We start from the raw sequence: 13,909 nt of genomic DNA, 5'->3' as shown, positions 1-13,909 counted from the left end.
CTGCCACAAATGATGCCACCTGAAGGTTGCAGGAACAGCAACTCATATTCCGCTTGGGAACCCGGCAGCCCAATGGTATCAATGTGGACTTCACCAGCTTCAAAATCTCCCCTTCCCCCACCGCATCCCAAAACCAACCCAGCCCAGCTCATCCCCTCCCCCCACTGGATCCCAAAACCAGCCCAGCCTGTCTCTGCCTCCCTAACCTGTTCTTCCTCTCACCCATCCCTTCCTCCCACCCCAAGCCGCACCTCCATCTCCTACCTACTAACCTCATCCCACCTCCTTGACCTGTCCGTCTTCCCTGCACTGACCTATCCCCTCCCTATCTCCCCACCTATCTTCTTTTCTCTCCATCTTCGGTCCGCCTCCCCCTCTGTCCCTATTGATTCCAGTTCCCTCTCCCCATCCCCCTCTCTGATGAAGGGTCTAGGCCCGAAACGTCAGCTTTTGTGCTCCTGAGATGCTGCTTGGCCTGCTGTGTTCATCCAGCTTCGCACTTTGTTGTCTCCAAACATTTAATGTAATTTTGTGCTTTTCAATTTAGTTCCTCTAGCAACAAACACCAGTGTTTTGTGTGCAACTTTAAAAGTTCTGTTAACCTGCATTTCTACTTGTAATGATTTCTGAAATAGTCTCCTTGGATCTTTTCATCCTCTACTCCCCTACACATACATTTGTAGCTTCCTTATCCTGCTCACTAAAATGCACCGCTGAAACTCACCCATACTAAAGTTTGTCAACTGTACATTCAATACACAAGTCTAGCAAAGTCTGCTTTTATTTTTGCACTCTTTGTACTAATTTGAGGGGTACAGTTAATACAATCTACAAATTTTGAATTTGATTTCTGAATGCACCATCCAGATTGTTTACTGAAACAGTAAACAACACTTCCCACATCGAGCCCCTCCTCTACTGTTTTGTTGGCAACTTCATCAATTCTGCCACTTTGCCTCTGACCCCCATATCCTCTGACTTTATTGTACTGTATTTTCATACCACACAAAAATTTGAAAACTGAAAAATACATGCAGGGGTTTAACCGTACATGAAGATTAATGTACTTTAAGAATATACAGCACCATACTCCCCATTGCAAACAGAAGTGTCATTTCCACTGACACTGTAAATTTTGCAGTAAAAGCAGAAACAGAATTCTGGCACTGCATTTGTGCAAATAGTTAGAAAGAAAACATAACTGCCTTACCAAAAACTTTTCCTTTAGCAAAAGGTGGAAATAATTCTGGGTGCCTGTATAAAGTTTTATGAAGCTGCCAGAGCTCTTTGTGAAGTTTCTTAAAATCACTGTATCGCTTCCAAACTACTATCTGAAACAAGGGGGGAAAGTCAGTTATTAGCAAACCAATATAGCTATTTCCACTTCAAAACAGTTAAGTAGCTACATTGACAACAGAAAATAAAAACACTTGAATACAAGTTCTGCAGTTACCCTAACAGTGGTTAAATCTATCAGACAAAGCAATACAAAGTCAATAAGACCAATTGTCCCCAAGTTCCATTCCTGGTCTGCGTCAAGTTAGTCATTCATAACTAGGTTACCAACTACAATTGACTTAAGTGACCTGGAGTGTAGGGGAAGAAACAAATCAGGAATCTTGGTTCTTTTGTCTGTCTGTGACACCCTTTAACAAATATGGAGGTCTGGTAGAGACAAAGTGTCTTGGCCAAGTCATCCTTCAAAAAATCATATAATCTGTTGGCATTTGATGTCCAGACTTGGGTGTTAAAAACGGCCAGCCAAGCGTACTCAATAACACTCCAGCATGATGCCTTGAGAGAGAAATGACAAAATCCATAGCATCTATGCCCAAATCTGTAAATGATGTAACATGCAACTAGAATACAAATGAAAGTGAAACTCAAAACAAATTGCACCACAAAATTTAATAATGCAGCCAACAGTGCAAATGCCTGGGTTTTATTTCCAACTTCTTATTCCCAGTCCAAAACCTCAGCACACAAAAAGCAAAACCCCATGGCAACAAAATGCACCACATATCTTAGGATTTCAGTTATCCTGATTAACAAATCAACTAAGAAGCAGTTCATTATTGCCAATCGATGCTTGTCTTTAGCGTTTTCATTGATTAAAAGCTAGAAACTTTGAGGCCTTTGGATTGTAACAAGTTACTTGAAAAATTTAAAACTGCAATACTGCATGTGTAGCAAATATCAGGATTAGAAGAGTTTGCAAATGATGCACAGGAAAATTGAACTGGGAAAATATGGGGATAAAAATGGTTTACATTTTAAATATGATACTTAAGTTAGCAAAGTAGTTCAATTCCAGCTATTGGATTGCAAGGTAAGAAATGCAACTTTAACTTTATACAGATTAAGTGAGCCACAAGGTACCATAGTTTGGTGGCAAGTACATAAAAAATTGCATTGCATTGTTGTTGCAAACTTACGGTGAATTAAGTATTAACTTTAGATTAGTCTCTTTAAAATAGTCTGACACATAGCATTATAGAAGCTCAAGAACAATTTTTTTTAACGAAACAGACAAAACTATTTGTAAAGGAACAGAAATAGAGTTTAAGTTTCATGCATAACATGTGTAGAATGCTGCAACAGTGCATTGGTCTGCACAACTATAAAAGGGCAAGATTGTTCCTGTCATTCCCCATAAGCTGGGTTTATGATTTCAGGCAGATCTGTAAAAAGCAAAAACCCAAAAATAAGTCAGCACTTTCTAAAAACATACATACAGAAAACTAGAATACACTGAACACTGGACTCTCCATCACCTCCCACTGGCTGGTTACAATGTGCATAAACCTGAACAGGCAATCACCCCAATCTTCCTTCAACCAAATAACTACTACGGTTTCTACAGCTTTTCGGTTAATAAGTTATGCGTCAAAAGACCCACACTTAAGACAGTAGACTTATCACTATCACTGGGGAGGCGATGGCCTACTGATATTATCGCTGGACTGTCAATCCAGAGACCGGATGACATTCTGGGGACCCAGGTTTGAATCTGCCATGGCAGATGGTGGAATTTGAATTCAATAAATATCTGTCATTAAAAGTCTAATGATGACCCTGAATCCATTGTCGATTGTCGGAAAAATCCATCTGGTTTGCTAATATCCTTTAGGGAAGGAAACTGCCATCCTTACCTGGTCTGGCCTACATGTGACTCCAGACCCATGGCAATGTGGGTGACTCTTAACCACCCTCTGGGTAATTAGGGATGGGTAATAAATACTGGCATAGCCAGTGATACCCTCATCCCATGAATGAATAATGAAAAAAACAAACAAGATTCGCCCTAATTCAGAAGAAATTCACAGCCACCCCAACATAGGATCCCTTTTATTTTGAATAATTACAAAGTACACACCATAATTACTCAGTTTGAATTGGCATATAGTCATTGAAAGAATATTTTGGTTTAGTTTTATTATTCTGTACAGTTTAATAATCATCATCTGTAAACTACGCTTTCTTCCCCCAGAACAAAGTGATAATTTCATTGTAATCTAGCAAAGACTCAACTTTGTCCTCCATTTAATCGATCACCAGAACGGACCCATACTAGAAATGCAATTTAAACAAAACACTAAATAGATTAATGAAAATTTCTGTAGCTCGTATTGTGTTTTCATTTCCCTCTTTGCTTTGTTGGTTGGTTGACTGTAGTAATTGGATTAACTATTTAGTTAACTGCAACTTAAATTCCATGTTTTAAACACAATTGAAAAAATATGTACAACTCCATTCAGCTTGTGAAAATTAATCAAATTATCAGTAATCTACCTATATATTTTTGTCAATCTTTAGCTGTTTCCTTAGATTCAGCTGTTCTTTTGCCTTTCTGTCCCCTTAACCTATGCACGATCTCCCACCCAGTCCTCTTCTCACACAGAGGCACACTAATCTGTGAACTGATCGGATTGCACCAAGTTTCTAAATCCAAGATGTTAATCCAAGCAAGAATAATTAGGCACTAAGGAGTTCAACACAAACGCACAAGGCTCAACATTTAGCATTTTCTTTTCGACCATGCCATTTTCCCACCAAATCTGCAGTTCATATCTTTGTTTAAAAATTCATTATTTTTCTCCCATTCTTGGCTAACACAGTAAACAAATGATCTGCTTCTCGTCTTTGCCAATGTCTCCATAAATAACCGCACCACATGTTGCTTGGCGTGAGTGACAGTCAGGTTCACCCTTCTATTCAAATTTCAATAGTCTTACATTGCATGATGTTTTAAAATTCAATATTGTTAAAAAAAACAACATTTTAGACAAAGGACATTGTCTTCTTCACGTTTGTGTTTAGTTAATGCTTTAGTGCGAGAGTGCAAGTGACATCATGATAGATTATGATTTAGAGTTTTCTTGATGATTAAGGCCCAGTAATTGATCAAACCTAAAGGTGTTTTTTTTTAAACTGAAGGGGAAAAATAAATTCCTGATGAAAAGTCTGACTCAAGTATCTCTGACATCAAAGGTGATCTTGGAATCCAAACTAATTCTGTTAACCACATAAACTACATTTTCACCAACACCAGCTGCCAAGGAATGAAATAAGCTAACTGGAACTGGGATAGTGAAATGTTGCGGGACAGAACTTCCCCCAAAGGAGGTTTAACAGTTGAGATGATTCTTGCATCAATGTTTAAGATCAAGGGAGTGCAAACCATGCATATCTACTCTAACCAGAGGAAGCCTAACTTTGAAAGAATTATCATAGATTATCATGTCATTATCACATTGGTATTTGTGGGGATTTGTTCAGTCACATTAGCTATCTTATTTCCTACATTTACACATCAAACATACAGTTAAAGTGTCCACTCATCTTGAAAAGATATGTAAGTGCAAGTCATTCTTTCTTTTAGGATTGAAATGGTTCATGAGGTTTTTTTTAAATAAATGGTTTGGGGTTAGTTCTGAAATTTTAGAGAGATTTATAAGTTGACTAGAGATAATTAATTTCAACAAAATATATTGCAAGTTTCATTTATCTTGTAATCAAATTTATGAGTAACTGGAAATTAGGAACATGTTATTGTTTTCTTTAGCGGTCAGCAACTGTTCAATTTATCAGAGCTGGAAAGGTTCATACAAAAGGAAATAAAATAATTTCTTAACTAAAGCATGCAAGGGACTTGAAACATCAGCAATGAATTAGGAGTACAAAGAACAGAATGATGATGATTTGAGAAGTGAATTTACACAATTGAAGTAAAATGCAGTATGAGTTATCTAACAACATGATGACTTTATCATTTGCACTGAACACAGTGCACCAATATTATACCTAGGTAGAGTGATAGTCAAATACCAGGACAGGGTGATATTGAACATTTGATGTGAATGACAAAACTGGAGACCACATCTGGCATCTCCTAAGCAGTTTTCTTTAAGGAAAGCAGTTGCAAAGGATCAGAATTTTCAGTAGTCACAAGGCTACGACTGTCAGCATTCATCATCATGCCCTCTCTGAAACTGACAGCAACTTTCTGAAGCCATAAATTTGCAGTTAACCAGACTCGCCTTCAATGGTACTAGACTTCTCCACTGTGCATACTGCTTGAATCCCCTTAGACTGTCACCAATTAGAAATCACTAGACTGATGAGAATTTGCTCTTGAATTTTTATTTTGTCTCCCAGCAAAAAAATCTTCTTGAATGAGCTATAATTGGGTTTATTGTTGAGGAATGTCTTTGGTCACGATAGCCTAATTTCCTATTTATGCACTATCCAATTTCTCCATTATAATGAAAAACACTGAAACAACTCCTTTGTTAACCTTTGTCAATAAGTTTTCAGCTTTTAACTCAATGCTAGGCATGCATCCTGTTTATTTTACTCTCTGCAAAATGTAATAAATATTGAAGAATAATGACAACATTTTCCATCCTTTTTTCCTGTCATTTAGTACACTTTGATGTTATTGCCCACTTACACCTTTGATGATCTCACTGCTGATATGTACATGGAGATTCCCTTGATGCCAGATTCAAACCAACATTGGGAAGAGGAAATCCATGTCACAACCATATATAATAAAATGTGAGGCTGGATGAACACAGCAGGCCAAGCAGCATCTCAGGAGCACAAAAGCTGATGTTTCGGGCCTAGACCCTTCATCAGAGAGGGGGATGGGGAGAGGGAACTGGAATAAATAGGGAGAGAGGGGGAGGCGGACCGAAGATGGAGAGTAAAGAAGATAGGTGGAGAGAGTATAGGTGGGGAGGTAGGGAGGGGATAGGTCAGTCCAGGGAAGACGGACAGGTCAAGGAGGTGGGATGAGGTTAGTAGGTAGATGGGGGTGCGGCTTGGGGTGGGAGGAAGGGATGGGTGAGAGGAAGAACCGGTTAGGGAGGCAGAGACTGGTTGGACTGGTTTTGGGATGCAGTGGGTCGGGGGGAAGAGCTGGGCTGGTTGTGTGGTGCAGTGGGGGGAGGGGACGAACTGGGCTGGTTTAGGGATGCAGTAGGGGAAGGGGAGATTTTGAAACTGGTGAAGTCCACATTGATACCATTAGGCTGCAGGGTTCCCAGGCGGAATATGAGTTGCTGTTCCTGCAACCTTCAGGTGGCATCATTGTGGCAGTGCAGGAGGCCCATGATGGACATGTCATCTAGAGAATGGGATGGGGAGTGGAAATGGTTTGCGACTGGGAGGTGCAGTTGTTTGTTGCGAACTGAGCGGAGGTGTTCTGCAAAGCGGTCTCCAAGCCTCCGCTTGGTTTCCCCAATGTAGAGGAAGCCGCACCGGGTACAATGGATGCAGTATACCACATTGGCAGATGTGCAGGTGAACCTCTGCTTAATGTGGAATGTCATCTTGGGGCCTGGGATAGGGGTGAGGGAGGAGGTGTGGGGGCAAGTGTAGCATTTCCTGCGGTTGCAGGGGAAGGTGCCGGGTGTGGTGGGATTGGAGGGCAGTGTGGAGCGAACAAGGGAGTCACGGAGAGAGTGGTCTCTCCGGAAAGCAGACAGGGGTGGGGATGGAAAAATGTCTTGGGTGGTGGGGTCGGATTGTAAATGGCGAAAGTGTCGGAGGATGATGCGTTGTATCCGGAGGTTGGTAGGGTGGTGTGTGAGAACGAGGGGGATCCTCTTCGGGCGGTTGTGGCGGGGGCGGGGTGTGAGGGATGTGTTGCGGGAAATACGGGAGACGCGGTCAAGGGCGTTCTCGATCACTGTGGGGGGAAAGTTGCGGTCCCGTGGAAGAGTCCCTCTTCCGCACCTACACAGGCCCCAAACCCCACCTCTTCCTCCGGTACATTGATGACTGTATCGGCGCCGCCTCTTGCTCCCCAGAGGAGCTCGAACAGTTCATCCACTTCACCAACACCTTCCACCCCAACCTTCAGTTCACCTGGGCCATCTCCAGCACATCCCTCACCTTCCTGGACCTCTCAGTCTCCATCTCAGGCAACCAGCTTGTAACCGATGTCCATTTCAAGCCCACCGACTCCCACAGCTACCTAGAATATACCTCCTCCCACCCACCCTCCTGCAAAAATTCCATCCCCTATTCCCAATTCCTCCGCCTCTGCCGCATCTGCTCCCACGATAAGACATTCCACTCCCGCACATCCCAGATGTCCAAGTTCTTCAAGGACCGCAACTTTCCCCCCCACAGTGATCAAGAACGCCCTTGACCGCGTCTCCCGTATTTCCCGCAACACATCCCTCACACCCCGCCCCCGCCACAACCGCCCTAAGAGGATCCCCCTCGTTCTCACACACCACCCTACCAACCTCCGGATACAACGCATCATCCTCCGACACTTCTGCCATTTACAATCCGACCCCACCACCCAAGACATTTTTCCATCCCCACCCCTGTCTGCTTTCCGGAGAGACCACTCTCTCCGTGACTCCCTTGTTCGCTCCACACTGCCCTCCAATCCCACCACACCCGGCACCTTCCCCTGCAACCGCAGGAAATGCTACACTTGCCCCCACACCACCTCCCTCACCCCTATCCCAGGCCCCAAGATGGCATTCCACATTGGCAGATGTGCAGGTGAACCTCTGCTTAATGTGGTACACTGCATCCAGTGTACCCGGTGCGGCTTCCTCTACATTGGGGAAACCAAGCAGAGGCTTGGAGACCGCTTTGCAGAACACCTCCGCTCAGTTCGCAACAAACAACTGCACCTCCCAGTCGCAAACCATTTCCACTCCCCATCCCATTCTCTAGATGACATGTCCATCATGGGCCTCTTGCACTGCCACAATGATGCCACCTGAAGGTTGCAGGAACAGCAACTCATATTCCGCCTGGGAACCCTGCAGCCATATGGTATCAATGTGGACTTCACCAGTTTCAAAATCTCCCCTTCCCCTACTGCATCCCTAAACCAGCCCAGTTCGTCCCCTCCCCCCACTGCACCACACAACCAGCCCAGCTCTTCCCCCCCCACCCACTGCATCCCAAAACCAGTCCAACCTGTCTCTGCCTCCCTAACCGGTTCTTCCTCTCACCCATCCCTTCCTCCCACCCCAAGCCGCACCCCCATCTACCTACTAACCTCATCCCACCTCCTTGACCTGTCCATCTTCCCTGGACTGACCTATCCCCTCCCTACCTATACTCTCTCCACCTATCTTCTTTACTCTCCATCTTCAGTCCGTCTCCCCCTCTCTCCCTATTTATTCCAGTTCCCTCTCCCCATCCCCCTCTCTGATGAAGGGTCTAGGCCCGAAACGTCAGCTTTTGTGCTCCTGAGATGCTGCTTGGCCTGCTGTGTTCATCCAGCCTCACATTTTATTATCTTGGAATTCTCCAGCATCTGTAGTTCCCATTATCTCTCACAACCATATATGTTGTTTCTTGGTTCCTTATTGTAGATACTAACCTAAAATTTGCTAAGTTAGCCAAAATGAAGTTAGATTATATGTTAAGTCTGGATCTGACCTAATGAGTAGAAAGATCACTGGTTTTAAAATGTCTGTACTTTGCTGATAGAATGTTTACGTCAAGTATTTATAACTCAGCAGTAACAAACTGAACTGTCAAAGTATCTCTGAAAAAGTTGAAGTTTGGTTTAAAGCAGACACAGTCAGTCAATCAGATGTGATAACGTGGACTATTTATCAGCTGAATTTGAGATTGCTTGGAATTGTACTGTGTAAATATTACACAGATGATTGGATGACAAAGTGAAAGCAAGTTAAAGTTGAGGTCAAAGTTAATTCAAAGCTAGTGATAAGCCTCTTTCCAGAGAGATACAAACAAATCTTAATGAGTCAATTAGTCAAACCAAAGCGGAAGACATATGATAATAAAATGTGAGGCTGGATGAACACAGCAGGCCAAGCAGCATCTCAGGAGCACAAAAGCTGACGTTTCGGGATGCTTGTCAGCGGTCAAACTGAAAATTTGCTGGAGACTGGATAGTGTCTACACTTGGATTTATAGCTTTTTTTTGTATGGAAAGAACAAATGAGAAAGCTCTCTCACACGACAATTAGCTAGCTTGAGGAACAAGTGGTCTAGTCAACTACTGGAAGTCAAGAGAGAGCAAGCTGTTCATTTCTTCTATCACATTTTCAGGCAGGTCCGCATAAGAAAGTTCATTTGTACTTGCATACATTTTATGAGTAAAGTTTTTGCAGTATTTTTGGTAGTGTTCTTTGCTTTAACAACAACCATTGGGTGTATTCCATTGTTAGATCTGCCTTGGGTTGTTAATATTGAGAACACACTCAACAGGCCACAGAAAGTAGGAATAATGCACCTGCTGAGATCAGTGGCGAGCATCTTAGCTTTACTGCTGACCATGAATTCCAGGTTATTGTTCAAGGCTACCACAAGAAGAAATTTGGGTCAAAATGTTTGAGGGCTTTACATCATGCTTTGGCTATGTCTTTCACTAGTAGAATAATATGCTGCTTGTTTGTGCTAGTAAATGACATGCTGCTGCTGAGGTCCATCTGACCAACTGTTTTCTAAAATATTTTCCTATTAAGAAGCAATGATTAGAAAATTAATGGTTTATCACATATAACAAACTAAATTTAGAACACCAAATTTGAGGGTTCAAGAAATGATCTTTGTATGGTTAATTTGGACTCTTTGTAGGTGAGCAGGAAGCTTGTATTTTTCCCTCTAGTTGCATACACAATATACCAAACTTTCATGACCAAAGATTTTCATGATTTCCACCTCCAACTGTAATGAAGACTATTTCTAGTTTGTTCTCATTTTATTGTTATTTCTAATCTTTTGCACAGAATCCTTCCATAAGAAATAAATTATACCAGATATTTAATAGCCATAACATCAAACTCAGCAACACAGTCAATGTTCAACAGCTCATTACCTCCTGAACCTCTTCTGGATTTCTTCTTGAAACAATCTATTCAAAAAGAAAACGAAATGAATCTGAGAAATGCCATAAGTCCAGCAGTTTGTTAAACGTCATGAAATATCAATATTCCACACTGAAGGGGTTCTCTGCATTAAGAACGACCAACTGCAAACATTGCCTTCAAAATACACTAGTAGTTATTCATCATGATGCTTTACAGCACAAGCTCATGTGGACGAACCCGTACAAATGCAGACAGAGAAATGACATTATTTTCTGCAACTAAGTTAAAAATTAATCAAGTTTATGATAGACTGTAACATTATAAATGACGTAATGCTGAAATACAGTAACACGGAAACGCCGAAGCAAAAGCGAATGAGCAAGGCAGTACCAAGTGCTTTTGCCGAATCCGAAACACAGTAAAAAAAAAGCTCTTCACAACCAAATTCACCTTACTCTACAACAGCTGAAACCAGAAATAAATGAATTGTGTGACTTATTCCTGTGACTACACAGATTGCATTGCATTGTACTGCAATTAAAGCAGTAATGTGTCATGTTCGCCTATCAAGAGGGGCCGAGCTGCTTTTGCAGCCTAACAGCTTCACACTCTCCCCAAACCCGGGTTGGGAGTGTCCAGGGCTCGTTCACTTTTAGAACTCGGGCTGAAACCGGTACTGATCCCAGAGCTGGCCAGCAGCTGCATCTCAGCTGCAAACAGCTTCTTCCGTCCAAACCGTGCCCCCCCCCCGCCCCCAATGCTCACATGACGAACCCACCCGTGCCGTCACTTTATAAACCGTATAGCCTTTCCTGTGTCTCTTTGGGTCGGTTATCGTGTAGAAGCGAACCAGATCCCCTTTGTTTTTCTGCGGTAACATTATCTGTCAAACCCCTTAGGCAGACCGCCTATACTAAGGTACTCTCCTTTTACATCACTTCCTCATTGACTTTCATACACCGCCTACTTCCTATACGTCTGTTCCGTGGGGTTTCGTTGTGGACACGTTTTCATTGTTATAAATTTTCAGTTCTCATGTGTTCAGCTTCAATTTGGATAGACTTGATTTTAAAATTTACAGTGTGGATAATTATAGTTTACAATCTCGGTTTGCTGCAATTTGCTTGTGTCCAGAACGGAACTTCTACAAGGGTGCCTCTGGTACGGATTGGAGGCTGCTGTCCCTGTAGTTGCACTTTCACAGCTAGGTTGTTTTCTCCAGGTAATGCTTTCCTATGCAAGAGGTAAAACGTTTAGTAAAGATCCTGTCTCATTGGTACTGCCGGACAAGTCAGATTCCAGTATGAAATCTGCATTCATGTGTGTTTCACTGTTTCTGTTTATTTAGTTAACGTGGTGGCCTGTCAGAGTCGTACAGCACGGAAACAGACACTTGCGTCCAGCTCGTCCATGCCAACCAGATATTCTGCATTAATCTGGTCCCACTTGCCAGCATTTGACCCATATTCTTCTCAACCTTCCTATGCATATCCATCCTGGTACTTTTAAATGTTATAATCGTACCCACCTCCACGACTTGCTCTGGCAGCTTGTTCCATACATGCACCACGCTTTGCATGAAAACGTTTCCCCTCAGATCCTTTTTAAATCATTCCCCTCTCACCTTAAACCTTTGCCTTCTAGTTTTGGACTCTCCCACCCGAGAAAAAAGATCTTGGCTATCCAGGACCCTATCCATGCCTCTCATGATTTTATAAGGTCACTCCTCAGCTTCTGATGCTCCAGCGTACACAGCCCAGTCCAGCCTAGTCTCTCCCTATAACTCAACCCTCCAGTACAGGCAACATCCTTGTAAATTATTTTTGCATCCTGTCAAGTTTAACAATATCTTTACTATCGAAGTCACTTAAGCATATTTGTACCAGGCAGCAAGGTTCTTTAACAACAGAACATACATTTATTACATAAACGAAAGAGAAAGAACATATATTAGTTAGAAAAATGTTACCAACATTAAAAAATGTTTCACCCTGTTTCCTAACATTTCCCATATAAGAGACTTAAATTCAGGGAATTCTCTAATTTTCTAATTAACTGACTCCTTCCAGTTTCTCTCTTTTGAACTGCTGAGACTATTCTGCAATTCCACGCTGAATCTGATGGCAACCTTTCACAATTCTAATAGTCTGCATGTTTTTAATTCCAACAACTAAGGACTTCTATCCTAATCTCTCCTGGTTTGGAACCTTTAAAAGCCAGAAAAAAAACGCTACTGCAATGACTACTTTTCACTGAACTGGGCTGAGCTAAAACCTGCTCGGAGAGAAATGAAAACTTGCTTCTGAACTTATATATATAATATATATATAACAATACAGCGCGGAACAGGCCCTTCAGCCCTCGATGTTGCGCCGACCTGTGAACTAATCTAAGCCCATCCCCTGTAACAGCCCATAACAGTTCCAGATCATCTCCTTTCATCTGGAGCAGCTGTTTTACATGTGCAGCTTCAATAACGACTTCTGCAAACCCTGAAACTGAAAATGCAAATGCTCCCTTCAAGTCATGGGTGTTATGCCAAGCTAAAGTCCAGGATCTTCTAATTGAAGCTCGAAAATACATCACCGTTTATTCTGCTCATTGACAGAACTCTCCAACAGTAAACGAAACCCCATTATTCTCCAGAAAGTCTCTAATACTGTTCTTCCAAAACAAATCACTACAGCTACTGAAATGCTTACAAGTTAGTCATCTTTAATTAATTTCAAGGAGATAGGTTCTCTGGCGAACTTGCTGAAGTGGACGAGGCAGTCCTTTCTCTTGCAACCTCCTGCTTACATGGTTTTTGTTTTATTCATTCATGGGATGTGGGGTTTGCTGGCTGGCCCAGCATTTATTGCTCATCCCTGGTTGCCCTCGAGAAGGTGGCTGTGAGTATCGTTCCCCCAAATTATTTCTTCTACTGCTCGGAGGTCTGGAGGTCCATTTGCAACAGCAACCTCTGGAAACAGAAGTCAGTGCTGTGATCAAGGTAGCGTGCTGATTGCTTTGCACAGCTGCATGGTTGAGGGGAAAACATTGGTGGCGAGCAGGCTTCTTGAACCACTATAGACTATGTGCCCTCAGAGACGGAGTGCCAGGATTTTGACTCAACGGCAATGAAGGATCAGCAATATATTTCCAAATCAGGACAGTGAGCTGCGTGGTGGGGAACTTACAGGTGGTGGTGTTCCCATATATCTGCTGCCCTTATCCTTCTCGATGCAAGTGATCACAGGTTTGCAAGGTACTAGGCTAAAGAGCCTGGAGGAATTACTGCAGTGTGTCTTGTAGATGATGCATAGTGCTGCTACTGAGTGGACGGAGTGTATGTTTGTGGATGTGAAGCCAATTAAGTAGGCTGCTTTGTCCTTGATGAAGTCAAGCTTTTTGAGTATTGTTGGAAGCAAGCAAGGAGTATTCCAACACACACCTGCCTTGTGCCTTGTCGAAGACAGGCAGGTTTTGCGAGTCAGGAACTGACTTACTCACTGCAGCATTCCTAGCCTCTGATCTGCTCTTGCAGCTGCTGTGTTTACATGGCTAACCCTGTTCAGTTTCTGGTCAATTATAACCACCAGAATTTT

General features: G+C 42.5%; 1 protein-coding gene across 2 annotated transcripts in view; it reads right to left on the bottom strand.

The window, feature by feature from the left end:
* Positions 1–11,254, bottom strand: part of rps6kc1 (ribosomal protein S6 kinase polypeptide 1) — a 161,486-nt gene extending 150,232 nt beyond the window's left edge. The window contains exons 1-3 of one of the 2 annotated variants that reach the window (XM_048536017.2): positions 11,101–11,254; positions 10,331–10,366; positions 1,211–1,331 (exon numbers count right to left, since the gene is read on the bottom strand). In XM_048536017.2, coding sequence (XP_048391974.2) covers positions 1,211–1,331; positions 10,331–10,366; positions 11,101–11,202 — 259 coding nt within the window. In that variant the 5' untranslated portion in view covers positions 11,203–11,254. The remainder of the gene's footprint in view (positions 1–1,210; positions 1,332–10,330; positions 10,367–11,100) is intronic. The other variant, XM_048536018.2, reaches the window with a different exon arrangement.
* Positions 11,255–13,909: the final 2,655 nt, after the last annotated feature.

The sequence above is a fragment of the Stegostoma tigrinum genome, chromosome 9 (genome assembly GCF_030684315.1).
Source record: "Stegostoma tigrinum isolate sSteTig4 chromosome 9, sSteTig4.hap1, whole genome shotgun sequence".
Lineage (NCBI taxonomy): Eukaryota > Metazoa > Chordata > Chondrichthyes > Orectolobiformes > Stegostomatidae > Stegostoma > Stegostoma tigrinum.
This window is presented reverse-complemented; position numbering and strand designations above follow the sequence as displayed.